Here is a 26,467-nt window from a genome sequence, read left to right as displayed (position 1 = left end):
GTCTCCCTATTGGTCCTCTGGTCAGGTGTCAGCCAGGTTTACTGAGCTTCTTAACCCTTTACAGGTAAAAGAGACATTAACCCTTAACTATCTGTTTATGACAGCTTACTTGTATTGCTTCAAATTATATTGAGTTTAAGCAAGGGAGGGCTAACCTTAAAATCATTATGAGTGACTCTCTCATTGTCCTAATGAATTAAGTTAGCTAGTCAGTACAGTGATATTTAGTTAGTACGTCGGTAGCTACTGAAAATTGTACTTATTCAGAATATGTAAACTGAACAAAGAAACTTCAAAAGTGTTTAAAACTCCCTGAAAATGTTTCAAAAGCTCTATTAATATGAGTTGGGCAGCTGTGTAACCCCCTTGGCTGCCATTTTTATGATAATAGCAACAGAAAATACACTTTGATGGTGTATATCAGAGCAGAAAGATCAGAACTACAATCAGACACATGGAGATTAGCAGGAGTTTTCTACAGCTCTTTTGGTTACCCTTGGACGTCTGGTTTTCACAAGATGAACATACATACTAAAATGATATCTTTTTAAACCACAGAAAAAATACAGAGCTTATCTAAAAAGAGCTGCAGAAAACTCCTGCTGTTCCCTTTGTCTCCCGTGTTTGATGTCCAGACTTGATAGAAGTCATCAAGCTGTTTCTGGCTTTATTTCATATTCATACTTTAAGTATGGGGGCCCGATTCTCAGCTGCTGTAAACTAGTGTGTTTCCATTATCTTTAATTGAGCTATGTCAAATTATACAAGCTGAGGATCTTGCCAAGAATTTTTTTTAATCTATATTAGTAGGAATTATATTAGGTCCAGTTTTACATTAGATCAGGTGGTCAGAAACTTTTTCATCCCACTGCTCTTTAACAGTTGTTACCACCTGACAGAGTCTTTTCTGCACCTATAATCTCAAAGAAAGAAGCCCAATAAGATACCAGGCCCAGACAATTTAGCATTTGATTAGGGGAATTCTGGGTTGATTTATGTTTCCGTGTAGAAATTATATGAAACTCAATGGTTTTGTCTGGTTTCCACACCAGATAAAACACTGGCTATTTGTTTTCCTTTGAAAGTCTGAATGAAGCAGGCTTCTATATGAATCTAGGGACTTGTCTACACTGGAAAATTTGCATCATGTTAGAACACAAACCTGAGAATTGTGGTACGTAGCACAATATTCAACATGATTCAGTCCCTGTCTACACCGAGTGTTCTCATGCTTAACATTGTCCTCTTAAGAATTCAGGTTAGTCATGGCCATCTGAGTCCCTGTTTATATTGAGTATTTGACGCGGTGTTAGCTACCATGACACTTAAGGCTGTGATCTAACACAATGTGATCTCCCAGTGTAGTCAATCCCTTAAAGTCTAAGCATAACTCAATGATTGCAAAACCATGCAAACAAAAAAGGAAAAAAGAGTTCACACAAATTCCTGTGACCTGACTTTGCACCAGACCCATAGTGAAATCTCTGCCCATTAAAATCAGTGATAAAACATTCATTGACTGCTGTCAGGCCAGGATTTCACCTAGTGCATCTACAATATGTTTTGTCTGATGTAATGTTGCTTTTATAATCTTCCTGTGATTACTATATGCACTCCCAATTCTCTGCTAATCCATCCCCCAATTCAGTGAGATGTTGGCAAATGCTTCCAGGATGTTGGCATATTTATTACAATAAATTCACAGATTTCCATGCTCAGTCTGTATTTCAGGGAATGAAGCTATTGCTCTGTCACCTTATATCCTGCTAAAAGGATTCCTTATATAGAATTAAAATACAAAAATAGCAACTATTCAGAGAGGAGGCTATTTTAGTTGCTACAATCACTGTACTAAAATATAATACACTCCAGAGTGAGAAGGAAAGCCCATATTTTTCCATAAAAAACAGATGGCTGGACTGAGGATTATTTCGACAAAAGGGCTTATGAGTGAACTGTGGAAATACTATAAAGATCCTTTGAATATCACGTATAAAATCCCAGTGATCTCCCAAATTGATATCCCAGATTCTTCCTTCCACAGAAATTATATTGTGATATGCCCTGTGGGAGTGGCAAAAAGTATGAATGCCCCAGATAGTGACTAGCTATGGATGACCCTGTGCAATCCAATCCTCAATGAATGGCTGGCAGATGACACCAGATTAGGACTCCTTGAAAAATTGATCATAATTTCCACAAAAATATGGACATTTTGTTGCTGTTGAATGGTCCACTAGGACGGGCAAGGGAATGGGAGGTAGGTGCCCCAGTTCTGCACCGACTCGCTGTGTGGTCTGAGGGAATTCACTGAATCACTCTGCATCACGTTTCTGCTTCAGTAAAATGGGAATAATGGGACTTCCTCACTTTTGTCTGAGGTCCTAGGATGAAAGCACCAAGTCCTAAGTAACACTGTTATATTTATGGCTTAATCCTACTTCCATGAAGTCAATAAGAGTTTTGCAAACAACTTCAATGAGAGCAGGACCAGATCCATAGTGCACATAAAAGGGAGAGGTTATTAATGCCGGCTGGCAACCCATTTCACTTTGTTAACTAACCACTTGATTCTACAAACATTTGCCACCAGGCATAGTCTTTATTACTATAAATAGCCTCATTGAATGGTGGTAAATATATTCAAGATCGGGACTTGAGGTCAAATCCAGGTCTGTAGAGGTGAAAGAACAGTAGGTTATTTTAATGCACTTCATATCCTTCTGTGGACTATTTAACATCTGAAACTAGGGAGTCACTGCCGAAGTTTGAAAATATTTAGGAGTTGAGGGTGGGAATGTGGCACTCAGTTATCGCCTACAAACGTACAACTACACTAAAAATATTAGTGATTCATAGCCACGGAGGCAAAGTAAAACAATTCCATTGTTGTTTAACTGTGCTGCCTAAAAATGACTTAACGTTAAAAAACATGATTGGAAATTTGTTAATCCGTTTTAATTATTTAATGAAAGTAATGCTGCCATTTGTAAGTGAGTGCATCTAAATATCATGCAATAAATAGAAAGGGCCCAATAATGTCACGCTGTCTAGTATGGCTTATCCGAGAGTGCCAATCTCAGGTCAGAATGTCAGAAAACAGGGCAGACACTCCAAACTGCTGGTATATTCTATAATTAGATTTCACCAAGCCAGTAACAAATGTGTGCTCCTGGATTACTGTATTACCATGGAGACACAGACAATCCCCTGAAGCTATCCAGCCCCTCTTTACTACCTAGACGAACTGGGCTTTGTGATGAAAGGTTATTAAAACCAAAAATCACCTCACATTAGGTTACTTCCAACCCCAAAGGGTCAGTCACTTGCCCCAGGTCAATAGATACTCTGGATCTGACACCAAAGACAACGCTGACCAATTTCTCTAGTAAACTAACTAAAGGTTTATTAACTAAGAAAAAGAAATTAAAGTTACTGAGAGGCTAACGCCGATAAAATACATTAACAGGTGAGTCAAAGTTTATAAATCCAATATGATAGCAGAGAGGTAGTGATTTGCTAGTTTTTCATAAGTCTCTCAGGGCTACCCCAAAATAACCTTGGGAATCTCTGTCCACTTGCTCCGTATTCCACCTTGTCAGAATCCATCAGTCCAGAGATGCAGGATAATTCCCTTAAAGCAGTTGTTATAGATCCTGCTCACAGAAGACAATCTGAACAATGTCTTTACCCACATGGGCTTTGATAAATAGCAATTGCAGATTGAGTCTGTGAATTTCCATTATTGAACACAACGACCCTTGCTTTGAAGATAGCTTTTATTTCCTGGCATTCACAAGTAATTTATTTACAGTGATATACATAATGCAATTGCCTGCCAATACATTATAAGAGGGATAGATAAGTGAAGCAATACATTAGTATTCATGAAGTTCTAACACCTGAATATGCGCACACTTTGATCTAGGATTATTTAATTACAGGGGCATACATAATGTAATGTGATAGCAATCAACCGGTTTATAGATCAGTGAAGGCAATGCCATTAACATTCCCTTTGAACTGATCTAACACAGGCAACCTGCTAGACATCATCACAACTTAGACTCTCACTCATGTTCAGCCACAAACTTATTCCATGTATTCATCAGCCAAATTTTTCAAAATAGAGGCCTTGTAGTTAGACTCTGAAGTCCATGTGTAGGCACCAAAGTGTGGGATTTTCAGAAGTGCCTAAGTGTCTTAAGAGTGAAAGACCCATTAACGTCAAAGTATAAGTAAATGTATTAGAAACTGGCCCTAAATGAACTGATTGGTACTTACTTGCGAGAGATTGTTTTCACTTTCTAAACATTACTACAAATTATTTGCATGAACAGAGTGTTTTACCCCTTTTAATAATTATGCTGGAGACTTTCAAGACAAAAGGCAGTTAGGTGCTTAATTCCCCTTGAAAGGCAATTAAAGTTGAGATGCTTATCTGTCATCTGTGCCTCTGCAAATTTCCTCCTACAAAGACTCATTCTGTGTAAGTAAATCAGTGGTTACCCAATACCATCTCTATGTGCAATATAAAAGTAATCGAATATTAATAACACACAACAAGATTTATCAGTATTCAACTTGTCAGCCTCTGGAAAAGCCAATCGTAGATTGTTATGTAGTGGTGGCCAGCTCACTCTAATGTCTTACCGCCCAGACCTCAGCTGTTTTTAAAAAAATTTACAAATGCTTCAAAGAAATCCACAACGATTGACCCAGATTAGCTAAGCACTAGGCTAAAGAGCAGGCTGTTGACCAGCTGCCTTTTTTTATCTTATTTTATGCAGTTAAAGTTTTAGCAAGCTTTGGACAGCTCAGTCACTGCTCAGGTTTGAGAGATGATAGAATGCCAGCACATATGAGGTTTGCAACATGATCCCCTTACAGGAACATCAAGAACAGGATTTTCATACCTGCCAAACTAAATGTGACATTTCCACAGGCCAGCCCTTTCATTTGCATCAATGAGACTGATTTCAAAGGGTCTGTGCACACCTCAGAGCTCTCCATGGATGGCAGGGAAGTCAGCAAGTGATCTTGACTCTGAGGATGACAGAACTTTATTGGAAGAATTCCTCCAACTGCTGAAATCGTTGTCTTTCAAAGCACTGAAGTGAGTCTAAAAGTTAGTATCAAAGAGACAACCTTTTGGCTGACTTCAGTTACTTTGAAGGACAATAGTGTGAGCCTTCGCAGATCCACTGACAAACAATTAGAGTATTAAAGTAGGTCATTTTGTTCATCTTGATACTCATTTATATTCTTAATCCACTACGTTCTTTATGCCCGCTCACAGTTATGCACATAAAAAAAACAGAAGCAGATAGTCTAAATATGGTGGTCCTTATTCTAACCCACCAAATATAAATAGTTCATTAATCTGAAGACAAACCCAAACACTATTTTGGTTTTTTTTATTTGCCACAATCATTTATGCACTGCATAGTGATGCTAGAAGCCAGATTTAGTGCTCAGTGTTAGTTATGAGGTTGCCTTGCACATACTGTGAGCTGAGCTCTGACCTGAAGGTTCCTGCTTATTTATAACCTGAAGTGGTTTCCAGTTCCTTTGTATTCTAATGTCTCTGCTGTACAATGACTGACAGTTCTTTGTCTATTAAGGTTTGCCTTCCATTTACATAATGAACTAGCTACTTCGTATCCTAGGAATAATATGGATGGGATTTTCAAATACCCTCAGAACTGATCTATCTCTACTCGCACTGCATAATTAGGCTAATGGTGAGTGCTTTTGAAATTCCCACCACATATTGTAACAATCTATCAAACTATAACAAGGATGTGGTATGTTGTACTTCTGCTTCACAAAATATATTTTCATACCTATTAAGACTCAAGGTCCAGAAATCTGGAGATTATATGCAAATGACTCAGTGCCTTCATTTGCAAATTTGCATGTTTAATTATTATGCACTGCCTCATTTATGTAAGTGACAGCAAATGTCCTAGATACCAGAATTTAAGTCTGACATGGTGCACTGTGAAATAAGCTTTAGAGACACAGGAAATGTGATGTTCCTGGCTGACTCTGCAATCCCTTTGGGTTGGTGCCCTGATAACTCAGGCTGCTCTTTGAGGCTTTGCCCCTGATTGTTCCTTGTCCTGCACTGGGTGGAGGACTGCAGTAAGATTGCTAGCCCTTGTACTGCCTGCTGCTTGGTCTGGATTGGAAAGGGGATCTGGCTGCATCTTGTCATCTGCTGGGGATGCTCTGGCTGGGCTGCCAGCTTCTAAGAGGCTCAAGTTCTGGCAGCTTCTTGCCCCTTGATTTCTGGTGGTGAGGGCTCTGGCTCCCCTGCCTGCTATCCCTTGGCTGGGGTGAGTCTCTGGCTGCTGACCCATCATTACTGGTCATAGGTTCCCATGGCCAGAACCCTGTCCTATGCTGCTCCAGGCATAGTTCTGAGTCTATGGCCATGGGTGGTTTAGGAGACTATCAGTTAGAACCCTCCTAGTTGGGATCTCAGGCAGTAACCATAGAAATCCTGCTAGAACAGCCCTTACCTAGGGTATCTCCAAATCAGGAGATTGATACTCCTGGTCAGGAGCAGAGGAATTAAGAGCTGAGAATGGGAACCTCCAGGCCATAACAGGAGATTGACCAGTTCCATACTTTGATGAATGATTTTTATTTATTTGGATTTTAAATTATTTTTATTTTAAAAAAATGCCTATGCACTACTCTAGGCACTTTAGCACCTTTGCTAATTATACAATGTGATAAACTCAGCCAGTCAGAAATCTACAGAAACTCATTTTCACTCCTTTATTGTTATGGCAAGCCCTCTCAAAAACCCTATGGAACAGGTGTATTTTGCAGCATGCCAACAGGGGTACCAAATTCTGTCTGTTTTGGACCAAGAAGAAGCAAGCTTCAGAGTCTCTGCACCCTCACCAAGAATGGCCTGCCAGTTACCCATTTCCTTTTATAATAAAAGGTATGCAACTTGAACACCACTGCTAACTGTAGCAGTGGCATTATGGCACAGGGAGGCCATCCCTAAGCCATTTTAGGACTTTATAGGTCATAACCAACATCATAACTTCTACCCAGACACCAATAGGCAGCCAGTGCAGGTCCCAGAGCACTGGTGTCATGTTCTCAGTGAAGTGTCCTGCTCAATAAACAACCCACTGAGTTCTGCATCAGCTTGAGCCTCCAAATGGTTTCAAGGAATAGACCCATGAGAGTGCAGTTCAATACAATATGCTTGATATAACTATGATATGATTGGAAAAACAGAGGCCAGGTCTACACTGCGACTTTAAATCGGTTTAATGGCCGATATACTGATTTAACGCTGTATCCGTTCACATGACGTCGTCATTAATATCGAGTTAAACGGCTCCTTAAATCGATTTCGGAACTCCTCCCAAACGAGAGGAGTAGCGCTAAATTCGATAGCGATAACTCGGCATTAGGTTCGTGTGGACAGAAATCGACGTTATTGCCTCGGGCGGCATCCAGAGTGCACCACTGACTGCTCTGGACAGCATCTGAACTCGATGCAGCGGGCAGGTAAACAGGAAAAGCCCCACGACTTTGAATACATTTTCCTGCTTGCCCAGCGTGGAGCTCTGATCAGCACGGCTGGCGATGCGTCTGAATCGAAAAAGGCTCCAGCATAGACCGTACGGGAGATACTAGGTCTGATCGCGTATGGGAGACAAATTGTTGTATCCAGCTCCATTACAGAACACGAAATGCCAAAGCGTTGAATAAAAAACTCCAGATACACAGCGCTGCGTGACAAGCGTAACGGGAAGCCAGAGACTCAAATGGACGCTCATGAAGGGAGGGAGGGTACTGAGGACTCCAGCTATCCCACAGTCCACAGCAGCCTCTGAAAATATTTGCATTCTTGCTGAGCTCCCAATGTCTGTAGGTTCAAACACAGTGTCTGGCGTGTCAGGAACAGCTTCCTCAGTTTATTTCCCCCCCTCCACCACGTGAAAAAAAAGGAAAGATTGCTGTGCTATAGCGTTTGCTCAATGCACTCCACGAAAAGCGCCAAAGGTTGTCTGCTGCCTTCACAAAGGAGGGGTAGGCTGTACCCAGCACCACCCGGGGAAATGTTTTCTGCCCCATCAGGCACTGTGCTCTCAACACGGAGTGGGAACTATGGATAGCTGAGGAACAGCTACCCACAGTGCACCGCTCCTGAAATCGATGTAGCTTTGGACCATGGACGCAAACAATCGATTTCAGGATCCCACTGTGGACGCGCTAAACCGATTTTATTAGATCTGTTTTGTAATATCGTTTAAGCTAATTCAAATAATCGTGCAGTGTTAGACGTACCCAGAGACTTGATGGAGTAACTCACATGACTGGAACACTGTTGTCATTTTCAGAGGAGAAGCGGAGGAAAGATGGAGGAGTTGCACTGTATGTAAGAGAGCAGTATGATTGCTTAAGCATCCAGTATGAAACTGAGAAAGCCTGCTGAGAGTCTTTGGTTAGAGTAAATAACCCAAATTTGGAGTCGCTTTCCCAAGTTTAGAGTTGGAAGCATCACTATAAAGGAATAGAAAGCTGACTAGATCGTTGGGCTGAAGGTAGTGATCAATGGCTCAGTGTCGAGTTGGCCAGCTGGGTATCAACCGGAGTGCCCAAGGGTCAGCTGTCCGGGCTAGTTTTGTCAACCTCTCATGAATGGGATCTGGATGATAGGGATAGATTGCACCCTCAGAACTTGGCAGACGATACTAAGCTGGAAGAGGTAGATATGCTGGAGCAGGGTCAGAACCTTCATAGGCTGTGTCCGAGTCTTTCATTTATTCACTCTAATTTAAGGTTTTGCATGCCAGTAATACATTTTAATGTTTTTAGAAGGTCTCTTTCTATAAGTCTATAATATATAACTAAACTATTGTTGTATGTAAAGTAAATAAGGTTTTTAAAATGTTTAAGAAGCTTCATTTAAATTAAATTAAAATGCAGAGCCCCCCAGACTAGTGGGTTACTTGGAGAGATAGTGGAATCCTTAGAGATTTTTAATGCCCGGCTTGATAATATCCTGACTGGGATGAGTTAGTTGGGGTGGGTCCTTCTTTGAGCAGGGGGTTGGATTAGATTACCTCTTGAGGTCTCTTCCAACCCTAATCCTTTATGATTCAATGAAGGACCTGGATACCAGTGGCAAGGTCCACATCTGAAAGGAAAAGTCACAATCTCTTAACTAGATTCAGTGGTAAAAAGCTGATTGCGTTACTGCTGCACTATGATCATCAAACAGCAGCTGGGGGTCTGAAATCACCACTGAGTTGCAACATGCCATAACAGATAGTGGACATACTCCCTCAGGGATTGATAATACCTCTGCCATATCTTCCAGTGATATCACTTCTGTCTTGTCAGGACTGAGCTTCAACCAGCTTGTTTTTATTCATGCCCCAAGCACAGCTGGATGCTGGCTGAGGCACTGAACTGCATTGTCCAAGTCAGGATTTGGTGTCATCTGCATACTGAAAACACAGCACCCCACACCTCTTCGCTAACCCTGATACTGTGTTGTGTTGATATTTTGGACCAAATTCCCTTTTAGTGTAAACACCATTGACTTCAACAGAGCTGTGCCAATTGACATCAGCAGAGAATTTGTCTCTATCTCTCTGCCTCAGGACTGCTGACATTAATAATGTCATTTCTAATTATGAGAAATCTATGCAACTTTTTTAATAAATCAGTCACGTTTAGGGAGACACCAAGGCTGGAAAATGTCGAAGTGACAAGCTATCAGTAACTAAATTAAAATGGAAACATTATTCAACCTTATTCAGTATTATTCAATGTAGTGGAAGTATTGCTGCCGGACCACTTTAATCTGCGAGTCCTTTTCCTATGCAGCCATCGATATAGGATATAAATTCTAGTTTGTCCAAAACCTTCCAACATTGGAAAATAGAGTGGGGCCCAATTCAGTTCTATTGCACAGAAGTAACAACTACTGAATTAAGAGAGACTGAGAGCAAATGGAAACTCAACTGGTTGAGAATTCATCAGCTGCAAGCGGTATTTAGTGCACTGTGTCTATCATGTAATATCTTAAAAATTAAATCTGCATACAATAGACCTTGGGTAAAATTTTCAAAAGCACCTAAGTGACTTAGGCTTCTAAGGCCAGATTTTCAAAGGTATTAGATGCCTAAAAATGCAGATCAGCACCTATTATGATTTTCAAAAATGCCAAAGCAGGTTAGGCACTTTACTCCCATTGATTTTCTGGTCAGATTTGCAAGTTCCACCAGATGCCTAATGCATCTTTAGATACCTAAATGCCTTTGAAAATCTAGCCCTAAAGTGACTAAGGGCCAGATCTGTAAAGGTACCTGGTAGGATTCACAAAAGCACCTAGGCACCTGACCCTGCCAGCAGGTAGGGGATCTTGGGGGACAACTACTGCACTGGTGGGGTGCAAAATAAACTTTATTAAGAAAATGCAAAAACAGGGAAAATTCAATAGTGAGGGGTATGGGGTTTGTTAAGGTAGACAATTGGGGAGGGGTTTCTTTTAATAAATAGTATAGGGGTGGTCAATAGTGGGTACAATACAGTGGGGTACAATACAGTTTGGTAACCAATTGACACTGAAGTATAAATGTAACAGGTAGCTAACAATTTCTTATGTAAAGGGTGTGTCACAGCAGCATATAACCAACTAACAGTTATGGGAAAATGTGTTAAATAACCACAACTCTAGGTGAAAATGTGTCACAGTGGTATAAATGTAAAATGTGAGGTGTGTTAGAGAGAAAAAAGGGTAACCAATGGGGTTTTATGCTAGACTTCAGTAATACAATTGAGGTTTGGCAGCAGTAGGAGTGGGTGAACACGTGGGGGAAGGATTAAAAGAGAGAGAGAGAGAGAGAGAAAGGCAGGGGTAGAGGAATGAGGTTGAGGGATGGGGGAAGAGGAGCACGTGGTGGAGAGACAGAGAGCAGCAGGGAGGGATTTTAAACTCAGGGAGACACAGAGAGCAGACAGGCTGCAAGTGTAAACAGCAGAGAGACTGCAACGAGTGACTGGGGAGCTCGGGGGGAGACACGGGCAAGCTCGGTGGGGGGGTTAGGGCAGCGGGAAGACAGACTTAACCACAATTATACAGAACACAGCAAAATCTTATCTATGATCTAACTTAACCAAGACTACACAAATTAGCAAGTAACAGAACACAATGCAACAATTTTTTAAACCTAACTTACAGAGCACAATACAAACAATTCTCTAAACCTAACTTAAACCACAGCTATGCAAAATGAAATTACAACTTATCTAGACTAAGAACCTGATTCTAATAGGTGCACCTTACACTATGCGATTCTTTGATTGGGAGGGGAGCAGTTCCAGAGGGCAGAGTGGTGTGTGCCCCAGGGTACAGCCCCGGGGGGGGGAGGTTTAAACTAGTGGTGGCTGCAGCAGTGGGGCGGCTGCAAGCTGGCAGCCCAGGATACAGTCCAGGAAGGCACAGCTTAGCAGCGGCACAGGCTTATTTTTAGCAGCAAAGGCGCTGCGGAGCAAGAAACAGATTATAGATACAGACCAAGGAGTTAGCTTGGGTCTGTCTGCTTGGGAAACAAGGCCAGCAGCTAGGACAGGGGGAGTCTGCAAGAGAGAGAGCTCTTACCAATCCCCAGGACAGCAGCAAACACAGAGACAGGAACAGCAGTAGCATCGGAGGATGGAGAAAGACTTGATTCGCTTTCAGTAATCAGAAGATCTCCAGGCACAAATTCGTTGTTCGTGGGAGGGGAGTTTAAAAATGGGGGTACGCTCAAAAACAAATGAGAGCGGGGAGAGGGCCCCCAAAGACTCCTAGCTGATCAGACGAGGTGGAAAGCAAGGACCTTCTCCGAGGTCTGATCAGAAAATGTCCGGTTTTAAAAAGGCAAACTCAGGCAGTTTCCCACCAGTACTTTTGATTGGCTCCTCTTGATACAAGGGAGGAAGAAGACAGGGGAAAGCTGCAGGTAAGCATAGGCATGCCTGGGCATGTTCTGAGCCACAGGTATGACTCATATGCTTAATTAGTTGGCCACTTCAGGTCTTGCATTTCTGGGCAGTGCCCCCCACACCGAGCCCGGGTCTGAACAAAGGAGCCAAACAAAGAAGCAAGAAGCCCCCTCCCTAGGCAGGGCAGTGGCTCCAGTTAGTCTGTACAAGCCATCCCTATGAATAGGGCTGTGACTTTAGTTAGCACAATGGCCGGGAGGGGCGGCCACACAGGACAAACAGAAAGGAGAAGGGAAAAAGGAATGCTAGCAGGGGGACAGCTGTAACAGACAGCACCAAACTTCCATTGAGCTAGGCACCTAAATATCTTTAAAAATCTATCCCTTAGGAGCCTGCGTCTAACAGAAAGGCAGTGGGACTCAGGCTTCTACATACCTTAGTCTCTTTTGAAAAATAAGACGTAGAGGCTTTTTAGCCTTTGGCTTTTCCACTGCACGATGTACAAGCCATCACCAACACTGGCACTAGTTGCCAGTCTGACTGACTGTCTGCTCGGCGAGGCCAAGGCCAGAATGGTCGTGGAGACTGAACTACTCTTTTACCCATAAATGGTCATTCCAGGTTAGGGTGATGGGACAGTCTGAAGAAGCCGACACAGTCTGGAGAATCTTGGACTCTCGTTGCCTATCCTGTCCCGTTTTTGTCGATAAGAAGGGAGCTTCAGTCAGCCTGACACTTTTTAAAACAAGCACCAAGTTCCCTTCAATGATTTTAGAATGTGCTTTTCTTTGAAGAGCTGCTTAGTATGTGAAGTTCACCATTTTCTTCTTTCATAATCTCTTTTTATTGTAGCCGCCTGCTCCACAACCAGATAATTAACCTTGATATTTGTTCGGAGCCCTCAGGACACCTAACTCCCACTGCTGTCAATTATCAGACAACGCTGAGCCTGTAGTGATGGAAGACTTTTCCTTGACTCTGTCACACTGATACACATGGCACTTGGGAAATTTAACTATCTAATACAGTTTGCTTGTTGGAGAAAATCCTTCACAACTTTTTAAAAGAAGTAGGCCAGTGGTTATCTTGCCTAGTATTCTGATTTGCTGTGTGACTTTTTAAAAAAGATCTTACCAGATAATTGCTATGAGCAGCATTTTGGTGAAGGAGCAGTGTCTCCAACCCAACATCTCAGGTTTGTCTTGCATGTTTCTCTCAGACAGTTATGCTGAAGGGATCACAATGAAAGAGCTAACTTACTGTTATTGGGAACTCTCAGCCCACCGCTTCGAGAGCCTAACCCAGCAGTCCTTACACAGGCAAAGCTCACTTTGAAGTCAATTTTTGTCTGAGTTAGAGCCTGATTCATAGTCTATTGAAGTCAATGGAAAGCCCCCCCGCCCAGCTCCACAGACTTGTGCTAACAGGGCTCACTCTAGTGAGCTAGAAATAGCTGTGTAGATGTTGTGGCTTGGGCTGGAGTTTGGGTTCTGAAGTCTGGAGGTGGGGTGATGGGCTTCAGAGCCCCAGGGGCAGCTCCAGGCACCAGCACGCCAAGCTCGTGCTTGGGGCAGCAAGCCACTGGGGGCGCTCTGCCGGTCGCCGCGAGGGCGGCAGGCAGGCTGCCTTCGGAGGCTTGCCTGCGGAGGGTCTGCTGGTCCCGCGGCTTCAGCGGACCTCCCGCAGGTGACGCAATAGGTTACAGGCCAGTTACACCTTATCTTTTGTGCTGATTTGTTTTCAACATAAAATGTTGCTATAAACATGGGTATCCTTGCAATGTAATCAGATCAGTGGGCAGAAAAGAAAGTGGGGAGGAAAAAGTTCAAATCATTTCAAATTTTTTTCCTCTTACTCTTATCCCAATCACAGTAAGTTAGCTCTTTCATTGTGATCCATTCTCCGCTCATCAGGCAAATGAACTTTAGAAACAAACCACCTGATTTATCTATCTCTGGGACCTCCCAGAAAAGTAAATGGTCCTGTTATTTTCTGTGACTATTTGCTTCTCCTGCTTGGTGAAGATGAAAGCAAAGGGTGTAATTGGAACATTTTTTTGGAGAATTTGTTAGAGTGAAAGCCAGGGTTAATCCACATCTCCAGGTTGGAAACCACAGTGCAACCTATGGATACTAAAGGATGAGCAGTCCAGATAGTCTTTCATTTGCCATTTCATTCCCATTGTCTATTTGTTTTTCTGAATACACTTGGCCTTCACATTTACCCAGCAGATCACCTAGTGCGCTAAGTGAAAGTAGCAGCTTATCTGGAAGCGGATAGGGAACATACTTGATTTAGGTTGTGCACCCCTCTGGCTTTGAAAATGGCATCATACTAAGAGTATTTTTCAGGAATTATATCATAGTGGGAAAAAATACTGACCAATCCATTTTTTATACACAGGGTCAACATTATGAAGAGGAAAAAAGGGCTTTAAGCCACGAAATAATAGCGCTCAATAATCATTTAATAGAAGCCAAGGTGACAATAGATAAGTTATCAGAAGATAATGTAAGTATTTAATTATGGATACTTCTTAAGATTGTGTGTGAAAGTGGATTAGGCAATACATTTTATATGTAATTATAGAATCATTACCTATTATTTAAAGTAAATTTGACTTGTCAATCCTAGGATCAGAAACGTTACTGTTTAGAATTTCTTTCACTGAATAATTTTAGTTTTTCTTACACTTCAATTACTGTGTTGCTGTGACTGTTCCTTAGGCTTTTTCCTCTATTGAAAAAATAAGGATTTAGGGACATTAGATTTAAACATAGCTATAATGCAGTTTTCTAAATACTTTTAAAATGTATTATTCTGCTATTGGGTGTTATGTAAGATTCTATGGAGGTCACTGAGCAGACTGATGGAAGCATATGTCCCTAGGTACTGTATGGTGAACGTCCTGCATTGCACATAAGTGTCAAAGAGAATTCTACAGATGATTACGGTCCCAATATATGCCCCTAAAATGTTACTACCTTTCATTTGATCTTTTCATCTCACAAAGGGGATCAGATCAGCCAATCCTTACTCGTTGGAATGGGACTCCTAGCATTAGTAAGCACTATTTGCATGAGGAATGGTTGCAGGACTGACCCACCTTAGCCCCAGAATTTAGATTTTCCCCTGCTAGCTCATGGTGTGGTGTTGTATCTATCTCTGTATGAAATGAAACATGGAATATCCTTTGCAACTGTTATGCATCTCATTAAATATTGCTGAAAATTATGCATTTTGAAACTGGCAAACAAGCTTATGAAATCGTTCTCCTGTACAAACTTCAAAGGATGTGGCAGAGAGGGACAGATTGTATGTGTTTAGTTCATTATAATCCCACTCCCCAGATGGAGATATTAAGACAAATACTTATTCTAGAGAAGACATTATAGTCTTGTTAGGACATTCTTGCATGGTCCCAATGTATATTTATAAACCCTTAATCATATTTCAGAGTATCTTATTCCACAAATAGCCCCATTGAGTTTAATAGGACCACTCATACAAGTAATATCTTACTAATGGGAGCAAGGAGTTCAAAATCTGGTCCTTAATTTGTACCGCAATAAGGGTGTCAGAAAAACGGAATACATTTGTTATTCCCACTATTCTAATACCTGTAATTAAAAGGACCCTATAAGTACAATAGGCTTAATTCGGGTTACAAGTATACTGATGATGTAAATATGGTGTAATTCCACTGAAGTCAATGGAATTTTTCCAGATTTACACTGGTATAAATTAAATTGGGTAAACATCTGCCCACAGTTATACCCCTGCAACTCCACTGACATCCATGGGATTGCATGAGAGCAGGATTTGATCCCACATGTGAACCAATCGCAGTTTTCAATTGGGGTGGTTTCAAATAGTCAATTGGATTGAACTAGAATATGGAGCATCCTCCAAGAAGCTGTTATTGTTGTTATCACTATTATTATTCAGTATTTGTATTGCATCAGAGCTTAAAGGCCCCAGCCAAGACTGAGGCCTATACTCATCTCCTCATACCCCAGAGTGAATCATATTGGGCAAAATCCTGCCCTCTGGTAATGGAGCTGCATTGGTGAACCTGAGGGGTGAATTTGGTCCAATGTACTTTGCGCAAGAACTACCACATAAATCTTCCATATTATACATAATTGTTAACTAGAGAAGCTGTTGAGCAACAGACCCTTATGAGACAAAGAGCGTATCCTTGTCCTACTGATATTTCTTAAATGGATGGTATTTTACCCCCACACTATGGGGGATCACAGTATCTTAAATTCAGAAAATATGGGATGGAATATGAGACACCCTATGATGCCACTTACTGATTATTGCTCTACCTGCTGCACTCTTGGCTGGTTTCCATCCAGAATTATATTGTATTCAGAGAGATGATTGATCCCAGTCAGGTAGTGTATCCCGTCATGTTGGGGATACGGTATATCCACTACATTCAACTAATGTGATTTTCTACATACATTTTTTGAAGATGTTTAATATTAAAAAAAAAAAAAAAAGGCTCAAAAATGTGTTCTACACTTTCCGTGGCCATGTCTTCACAGACAGTGGAGCAGCCAGTCTTGAAATAAGGGATGAGACATAGGAACGATTTCATTCTTGGGTGCCAAATTGTGCCATTAGGAATCTAAAGTAGCTGTCTTTGGTTTTATATTGTACAGCAATATGCTGGACATACGATATGTATGTAAAATATGCCAAAATATGCACATGCACATGCAACAGAGATTTTGTTTTTAAATTAAATGTTTAGATTCCTACTGTTTGCATCTGTTTTCCAGAGTCAGGGTCTGAGTCACTAACATCAAATTAAAAACAGAATTACCTGGTAACCGTTGTTTACGTTATATATATATAGTCTTTATATTTGAGACAGAGAGTGAGAGGTATATAGAAAGCCTAATAAAATAAAATAAAATAAAGCATCATAGTTTGCAAACATTGTTTAAGGGCATTGGAATCAGCAGATGTAGATCCAACCAGACCAGAGAAAATCTACTTCTGTTTTTCCCACATTCATAGCAAGGTGATCCCAGGAGATTCTTGTGGGACTGATTCTGCATATTAGCTATATTTTCTCAAAAGTGGTATTCAGAAAAGAGACTTTTCTCCCTTGTTCCTTTATAGAAAATTGACATGTTGTTTTTTAAGAGAATAAATAGAATGCACAAGTCGACGAGCAATGAAATTACAGAATTACCACCCAGGGGAAAAAATGAAGCTATTTTAATCACAAACACATTTTCTCTATAAACATTATAAAATGTTTACAAGTTTTGCATGGCCTGGTCTCTGTAACACTGCTCTGTGACACATCTGTGCACAACTATAGGGCTTACTTCTGAAAATAAGCTTTTATCAGTAATGGCACCTTAACAGTGGAACATTGTGTAAGTTGTATATCAGTGGCCCTATAGATGCTGCATCAGAGAATAGTCATGTGTGCTAAAATAATACAAAGCAAGACTGAATATGGAGTTAAGCACAGATTTCTGTTCTGGATTCCCCCACTACACAGGCTGCAGGAGCCAATCAGCACAGAAAGAACATAACTAACCCATTGATTTATCTTTCCTCAGTGTGAAATCCTCTTGCTACTTCCTGGTTCATTAAATGTAGTGCAGAATGCAACTATATTGCAAATATCTTAAGTCTCATTGCAAGTCATAGTATTTGATGTTGCCAAATGAGGCATTTTGGGATATCTTTAGTGAACCAAGAAGTACCCAGGGGAATTCACACAGGGAAGAAAGAGACACAAAAATTTTAAAAATAATGTTAAAACAATTTCTATGATGAATTCCCCCCCCCCAACCTGATGAGACTATTTCAGGTATCTCTAAAATGCGATCTAAGTGATTTGGGGAATATTCAATACAGAATATTTATGCTTAAGTCAAATTTCCTTTTTATTATAGAGTTCACCTTTATTATAGTATTCAGTTTCTCAGGCATGCTTACTATGTAATGCTGCATTCCCCGTGGTAAATATTCACCCAATACTCTAAGTTGCAGACTGATGTTTTTTTAAGTAATACTGTTTAAAACTTCTCTTTCTGGTTCCTTCTTCCCTCTCCCTCTCCCCTCCCCCTTCCTTTTATAACCAGTAGAGCAACATTTCAGGAGCATGTACGAAAAATAGAAACCTAATGAATTCGAAAAATCAAATGTGCTCTGCATTTTCCCAGCGTAAAACATACAAAGTTTGCCCAGAAATGGGAGGAAGAATCAAAGCCTTAGGTTAGTTGCAAGCCATAAAAATCAGGCTTTTTTTGTTTTTTAGGAGCTCTATAGAAAGGACTGCAATTTAGCTGCTCAGCTGCTCCAGTGCAGCAAGAATTACGACAGGGCACATAAGCTTTCTGAGGTAATGTGATCAAACTTAATGAATATACAAAGAAATAATGTTTCTTGGAAAACAGAATATTCATGCGTGATCAATCCCAAAACCTGTTTGCCTTTAAAGCTCTGATTTTTTTCTCCTTTAAGAAACAGAAAGGGTGTATATATCTGTTGGTTTTCTGTACAGCTGCGCATGGGTGCTGGAACTAGGCGTGCTGGAGGCACAGCAGCACCCACTGGCTTGAAGTGGTTTCCATTATATCCAGGGTTTACAGTTTTATTCAATGGCTCTCAGCACCCCCACTATACAACTTGTTCCAACACCACGGCAGCTGAGGGAATTGTTAACAAAATCCAAGCTTAAGATGAAACGATGATATTTTCTTTTTCGAAAGCTCTGGTATAGTTTGGAATGGACCTGTATCGATTTTGTGCAAAAGGAAAAATTTTAGCATAATCAAAGCACTAAGAATGTTCAGGCCAGTAAAACGATAAAGAAAAAATGAGATCCTGCAGGCATCAAGATGTCTTTCCAGGATCAATTTTCCCCATCAAGCTATTTCCCAGCACATACAAGTACATTCCAAAAATCAATTTTAAAACAAGCTAATGGGAAAAGACATCTTTTTCTAAGGCAACCAGAAAACCCTTTTTGATTTCTAGAGTGCAAACTTTGGTTAAATTAGACTTATCCCTAAATCTTCCAAGGAGCAGAAGTTTGAGAAGTTGACCTTTTCAAGTTGAGGCAAATGGTTTAAAAAAATCATGATTAGGGCTGTATTTGTGTCATGGCATGATACAAATCATAGCAAAACATAAGGAAAAAACCATGAACATTCAGCCACATGTCCGCAACCTAAAGTGAAATCCTGGCCCCACTCACTAAAGTCAATGACACTGTCATTGGCTTCAATGGCGACAGGATTTCACTCCAGGTTTTTAAATCATCTCATGACCTCTGAGACACTTTCGGCCTGATCCTACTCTCACTGAGATCAATGGGATTTAACAGGAGCTGGGTCAGGCACATACCTGTCTATTCTTCATTCTTATGGATGGGTATCTGAATGCAGGAGACTAGTCTTTTCCTAAACCAACTTTTGGAACTGTCTTACACTGGGCTGCACCTCCAAGATGTATGTTTGTCTGGCAGAGGTTATTGCTACTAACACACCAATTTCTTCCAGCAGTTTCATTAGCACAGGGCTCTCAAATTGCCTCATTTTTGCAGGTTTTTGATAGACTAGTGCAAAACTAAATATTAAATGTATTGACTATTTCAATATCAGTATAATGCTGAGAGATACTAAATACATCTGGTAACTGAGGCTGTCTGGTCAATAAGGACGATGATTGACTGGAACAGAGGCAGAGCTTCCAAATGATTGTAGCTGAGAGCAATGTGGTAAACACTGTACACGATCCCAAGCATTTCCAGGATAGGGCCCTAGGTAGACTCAACAGTGACTGAAAAGTGTCCAGGGTGATGTGTTGTGGTGGAGGCTTTGTTGGTTGGTTAGTTGGATTGTTTGTTTGTTTTTTCCCCCTAATTTCCAAAAGCTCTGTCATCTGTTCAGCTGAAGAGGCAAATATTCCATTTATCACTGCAAGCATTTATTACTCAGCAACTCAGTATATTGTGAGGAATAATTATTTCTTTAAAAAGTTTAAATAAGTGGATGCATTGCAAAACATCGAATATCTTGACAAATCCATGAACAAGCCATTTTAGATGACACAAGAATGGGAGCTCTGGTGTGGCATATCACTAACATGAGATCAATACCATTTTAGTAATTCCAGCCCCAATGACTGATTGCCAAAAAGGGGTCGATAGTTCTTTTCCTTAAAATACTTCAGGATATAAATATATATATAATGCATAAAACAGATCAAACAGTAGTGTAATTATTGCAGTATGTTCTCACAAAAATGGTACCTATCCAGGATAGTAGTTTCACACTAAATAATCTGTTTCTTTGCAATAGTAACCACATCTTTATGGTGATTTACATGATCTTATTTTCCAACTTGTTCTTTCAATCTTTGTTGCATCTGTAGTTACTATCACTAATATTTCTATCTGCCAGAGTATCAGCAATATTACATACCTTATATCAAATGGAGGACACATGGATTAAATTAACAACATATGAATTAACTTAACATGGAAGGTGTATAGATTAAAAAGGACTGTCATCTTATACCAAACTAACAGGCTTGCCATTTCACATCACGTCATATTTTGAATGCCTTAAGGTCTCTGGGTTAAACCAAGTATAAAAGCTCACAAGTGAAGCTGGAAAATGAGGAACCATATGTTATACAATGTGGAATCATTATCCACAGTGCTCACCCTTAGAAACTTTTGCCATAGAATAATAGGGATGGTTACTTCAATATTTGCAGTACCCCTTATGCTACTGTAGGAAATACAGCTATTTATTTAGTAATAACCTTATTTAGTGATATAATGCAACTGGTAAGCTTTTAAGAGTGACCACTGTATAACTGATATAAAGGAGCAGAATAATTTGATTTCTGGTATTTAGTCATGGTTGTAAAAAAGCATAGTAATAGTGATGGGTGAATCTCAAAAGGTTCAGTGTTTGGGGGTCATGTAAGAATCCAAGGGCTAGATTCTCAGTTGGTATAAATTGGCACAGCTAATTGACCTCAATGGAGCTGGAATGGTTTACACCTTGAACACGCTGAAATAAATAATACTGTCTGGTTCACTCATTCATCTGTGTTCCATCAGTGTAGCTAGACACCGTTAATGACTTTCTTCCTATTTTCCTTCCCCCTACCATTTATCTATGTTACAGCTGCCATCTGACTTTCAGGAGAGAGTCAGCCTCCATCTGGAAAAGCATGGATGCAGCCTTTCTGTACCCTTGTGTCACACATCATTTGCTGATAACATACCAACATGCGTCATCGCTAAGGTACTGGAGAAACCAGACCCAAACAGCTTGTCTTCACATTTGTCAAGTACATCTGCAAGGGATCACTCTTTTCAAGACTCTGGTGGCAAACTTGGCCAAAGGCCCCAATACAAGTCTGACATCTACTGCAGTGACACCGCCCTTTATTGCCCTGAGGAGAGGAGGAGGGAGAGGAGACAAAGTGTTGATATGCAAGTGAAAGATGTGGGGTTTTTGAGGTCCCAGAACTCTACTGACAGCACTGTAGAAGAAGATGGCTTCCATTCTAGCTTCTCTCATGAAGCCTTCCCGGAATACGTTACCTCTTTACCAACCTCAAGCTCCTACTCCAGTTTCAGCATTACCTCTGAGGAAAAAGAGAATGCCCAGGCCAGCACTCTGACAGCCTCCCAGCAAGCAATCTACCTTGGCAGCAGAGATGAAATGTTTGAAAGAAAGTCATGTTCTAGTTATGAACATCAGGGAAGTCCTAGGTTTGGCAAGTCAAAATCCGTACAGCAAATGGAACTTGCTGATAACAATGAGAACTCTCCCACTTTTACTAGGACTCTGCCACCTTATGCTAATGAGCCTTTTCATTTCTCAGCCATAACGACGCAACAGGCATTGGCAACTCAGAAAATGCATAACGACTGCATGAGCGCCCATCTTTCAGAAGAAGACTTACCCGGGAGGTGGAGGCAGCTGAGCGTAGAGGACATTGGTGCATATTCTTACAGGAACGCTGGCAGACTATCACCCTGTAGCTTTTCGGAGCAGTACTATAGCAGCCCTATAAAAAAAGCAGAAAGCCGAACAAGCCCTGTCTATGCTGGTTACAAAGGAGATAGCTTCTCAGAAGGAGAAGATATATGTCAAAATAGACTTGTGGATTCTTGCTTCCTCAGAACAGACAGTGGCCTAAATATTGACATCAGCACTAGTTGTAAACAGGATAAGTTGCCCTCTTACAAAACAAAAGAACCAAGAGACCAAAAAAATGACAGGATAACAATGCAGTTGTGCAGTAGCAAAAATATCGAGAGTAGCCCAGTGTTGAAAAGAGAATATGTTGATGTAAGCCCAAACAGCTCAGCAGAATCCCTCAATCAGAGTTCAATGGAGGCTTCAGAGATCCATCAGTCTTCCATGGTGCAAGGAAGCCATTCAAGCCTTCACAGCAAACAACAGCAGTTTCAACGGACTGGGAGCACTGGTTTGAGTCGGAAGGACAGTCTTACAAAAGCACAATTATATGGAACCCTTCTAAATTAAATAGCTTCCAAAACTGCAATAAGAAAAAACAAACAACATTTGATATTTCTTTTGAATGACAGGGTTCTAAGAAACAGGATTATTATAAATTATATATTCATAATGGTACTTTATGTTTAAAACAACAATCTGTACAAAAACATTACACAGCACTTTTCACACAACATCCTTTCCATCTGGAAGACCACCCTTTCTCCCCTTTTATAAATCTGAAATATTTTTATAAACAAATGGTATTTATTAGATTATCCTTAATCTAAGCTATTTAGGCAGCAACCTTTTTCCTTCAAGTAGGTTTCTTATTTATTTTTGTGCATGAGGTCATCCGTGCCTGTACTCTTGGAGGAAGAGGGTAAAATCATCATTGTGATGACAAAAATCAAATCAATTCAATAAGATACCATCAGCTCTGTGTTATGTGAAGCTGAAATGTATGAGAATGGTGAATTTAAAGAAGTATATTTTTAAATTAGAACAGAAATGAACCCTAAGTTCTTTCATACAAATGTATTTGAGTGAAAAATGTACACACAAAGTAATACAAATATTTTGTTCTTTTATTCCATTGTGTTTCTGCTTTCCTACTTTCCCTTGTATACTACCTCAGAGTAATTGAGGGTTTCTTGGTCACATATTTTCTGTAGGCTTGCATTTATATTGTCTAAAATGCATGAAGTGTCATAATTAGTACTGTATTTTGCATTACTTAATAAAAGACACCAGTGGAAATATTTTGATTTTTGTCCTCTTTAAAATACGGTATATCCTGGGGGATGCAATAATTCACAGTTGTTCTCTGTGGGATCAATCCTGAAAGGGGTTCCTATTAAATTGAGTGGGAGTAAAAGGCACACAGCACCCTGCTGGGGTTACTCAACACCTTCCAGTATCAGAGAATCAGGCCCTATTTAACCCTCATGAAGGAAAATCTCCAGATAATATCAAGTCCAATCAATGTATGGCTCACCAATTGCTTTTGTGGCACTTTCTCTGTGTTTGCCTTTTTTAATTATCAGACTGAAAATCTCAGGCACAGATGAGTTATTCCACAAAATAGGGGTGACTGTAGCAAGGGTGATTTCATTATGAGCAGCGGAAAATGGCCTGAAAGAGGACAAGACAAAAACAGCTGTATTATCTAAAACCCAATGACATATGTTCCCAAAAACAGCTAGTTCACCATCACTGCGGGCTGCTAAGCTCACTAAGATGCTAGCGAGAGCCAGTGGTGAAATAATTCAGAGAGACCAAAACAGCATTAAAAGATAGGTCTTAAATTGGCAAAATACAGTTTCACGATTAAGACACAGCCAGTTAGACAGAGCTCTTCCAAACTGACCACTCCCAAATACAATTTGGAAGAGGAAGTTTAATCTCGGGATTTCAGACATGTAATTTAATCTTGTTCAAATATACTCTTGTGTCACCCTCAGTTGACTTCAGTGGGAGAGGAATGTACACGCTGAGGAGGAGAATTTGGTCCTTAATATCCAATTGAATTGTACAAATAGGATTTGATGGACAGTGTAGTGTGCACTGGTAATGAGCACTGTAGTTAGTGGTGAAGAACAACCCCCTCTTCAAACACCTACTTCAGTCACTTACAACTTTCTCAAACCAATTCCTTTGGGCATGGCACATTCCATGACTGGACGCAACCCACAGGTAATATTTTTTTCTTGTGTGGTTCAGTATTTTTCAAAGAGAGAAACATTTAAAGTCATACAATAAAATCCTGTCTCATTGAAGTCAATGGGAGTTTTGCCATTGACTTCAGTGGAGCCAGGAGTTCACTCGTAATTTTTGCATTTGCCCCTAAGAATTTTCTTTGTTGCAATCCCTCCACTTAACAGTGTACTGTTCATAGGGTCGCAGAAGGCAAATAGAAGAAGCAAGAAGTGGAAAAGGATACATGAAAGCGAGTCCCATGGACTTCACCTTTGTCTTTAATGGGAGTACTCGTGGAATAAGATATTACTCGATGCTATAGTAAAGGTGGTAGAATACGGTTCTAAGTTCTTAAATCGCCCAGTCATATCCACGGACTTCATCTCATATGGTTTATAACCCTGCACACTTTTATGATGCCACTGACTAGAGGCCACTTACTTAGTGCAATACAGACCCAATGAGCTCAGAGTGGAAAGCTACTTCTCAGATAACTTAACTAACCATGTAATTCATATTTCATACTAGAAGAAAATATCATCTCATCTGGCTGAAAACAGATGAGTCTGATGAGGCACACAAGGCCAGGTTTTCAAGCACGCAGCAGCAACAGCCCCATTGTTCTCTGTGTTTTCAGCTCTTTAAACCTGGCACTTATTTATGTGCCTAAGTATTTGCTGAGCTCTTTAGACAATCTGGCACTAAGTTTCCTTTGTTCTTTGAAGGTCTATAATGTTGTTGGGGACTGTCACGTCTTGCCACCTTTACTCATATTGAGTAGCACCTTATTCTGAGAACGGACCTATTGAAGTCCATCAAATTGCTCATGGCTTAACGTACTCTGTGACCAGTATGAAGGAGTGTGACAGACTCAGGCCCAAGGTGAATAATAGCTTTTCTAACCCTCTAACCTTAAAGGCAAATGGAAACTGAAAAATAATTCTTACTACGAGCTCATTCAGGGATATTGGGTTGCAGCCAGTCTTTTAAAATGGTCATAACATATTTGAATGAGACATATATTGATTTCATGCATCTGACGAAGTGGGTATTCAACCACGAAAGCTCATGCTCCAAAACATCTGTTAGTCTATAAGGTGCCACAGGATTCTTTGCTGCTTTTACAGATCCAGACTAACATGGCTACCCCTCTGACAATTGATTTCTTGGTTCGGTGAATGCAAAGATTTATTGGCCTGAGAATTAAATATTGACTTACACAATATAGAGGTCAATTTTTACCTCTTGCACTAAATCTTCATATTCACTGAATCAGAAGCCAGGAGCGAGTTTATTAATTCCTCGTTAATATCATTCATCATTTGATGCTTGTATAACTACTACCCTTAGCAATTTATGGACAATTAGGTTTATACTATGGAAGCTTTTGTGTGCCTGCTTGTTTAAAAGATTTTACCATTCTTTCACTCTAACGTAGTGTCAATATTTGCTTGCATACCTCATTCAAATGTGTTATAGGAGCATCCAGCATATTTGGTCACAGTTTATACATGCTAGTATGCAAGACTGTAGACTAGATTTGGGCAACATTTTTTGAACAAAATATTTTTTCATTGTAAAAATAACCTTTTTTCTTAAAACAAATGTTTTCATGCAAAAGTGTCAATACTATCAACTTCTTTTTATTTTTGCAAAAACAAAATTCTGGTATTTTCAGTTGAATTTATTGAATGTATATAAAAAATGTTGCCAAAAAGTTTCCTGCCATTTTTCATTTCTTGACAAACAGATTTTTAGTAAATAGAAAATGTTGATAACCATTTTGATCACATTTTAAATAAAAAATTTAGAACAAAAATGAAAATTCAGTAATTTGTAATATAAAATGGGTCCATTTCAAACTTGTCAAAAATTGTATTTTTTTTCATGAAACTATTTTTTCATTTTTCTACCAACTTTTGTTTTCCTTCTCTAGCAATTGGTCCATGAGAGGTCTAAGATGTAAGAAGGTTGGGATGTCAGTACGTGGTGGTTTTTCTTTATGTTCATTTGTTAGGTTTGTTTTTTGCATATTTTCACTTCTTATTTATTTTAGCTTGGAATCAAATCTCCTGAGAACCCCTTATCACTGAACATATCCTTCGTGTATGCAGTTACAGGTCACTAAAGGTAACTGAACAACTATCTTTATGCTGTTTTCAAAACTCTCACTTCTTAGATTTTGCTACCGATTAATTACTCAGTTCATCAGATGCACTGATATTAGCAATGCTGTGCTTTATCATCACACAGAACATGACTTAAGT

The 26,467-nt window shown here is 40.1% G+C and overlaps 1 protein-coding gene across 6 annotated transcripts in view; it reads left to right on the top strand.

The window, feature by feature from the left end:
* The window catches only part of BEGAIN (brain enriched guanylate kinase associated), a 263,709-nt gene extending 240,443 nt beyond the window's left edge, over positions 1-23,266 (top strand). For all 6 annotated transcript variants that reach the window (XM_032763503.2, XM_032763500.2, XM_032763501.2 and 3 more), the window contains 3 exons: positions 14,380-14,487; positions 18,272-18,355; positions 21,159-23,266. In XM_032763503.2, coding sequence (XP_032619394.1) covers positions 14,380-14,487; positions 18,272-18,355; positions 21,159-22,532 — 1,566 coding nt within the window. In that variant the 3' untranslated portion in view covers positions 22,533-23,266. The remainder of the gene's footprint in view (positions 1-14,379; positions 14,488-18,271; positions 18,356-21,158) is intronic.
* Positions 23,267-26,467: the final 3,201 nt, after the last annotated feature.

Source organism: Chelonoidis abingdonii, chromosome 4, assembly GCF_003597395.2.
Source record: "Chelonoidis abingdonii isolate Lonesome George chromosome 4, CheloAbing_2.0, whole genome shotgun sequence".
Classification (NCBI taxonomy): domain Eukaryota; kingdom Metazoa; phylum Chordata; order Testudines; family Testudinidae; genus Chelonoidis; species Chelonoidis abingdonii.
Note: the sequence above shows the minus strand (reverse complement) of the source record. Positions and strands in the feature narration are given on the sequence as shown.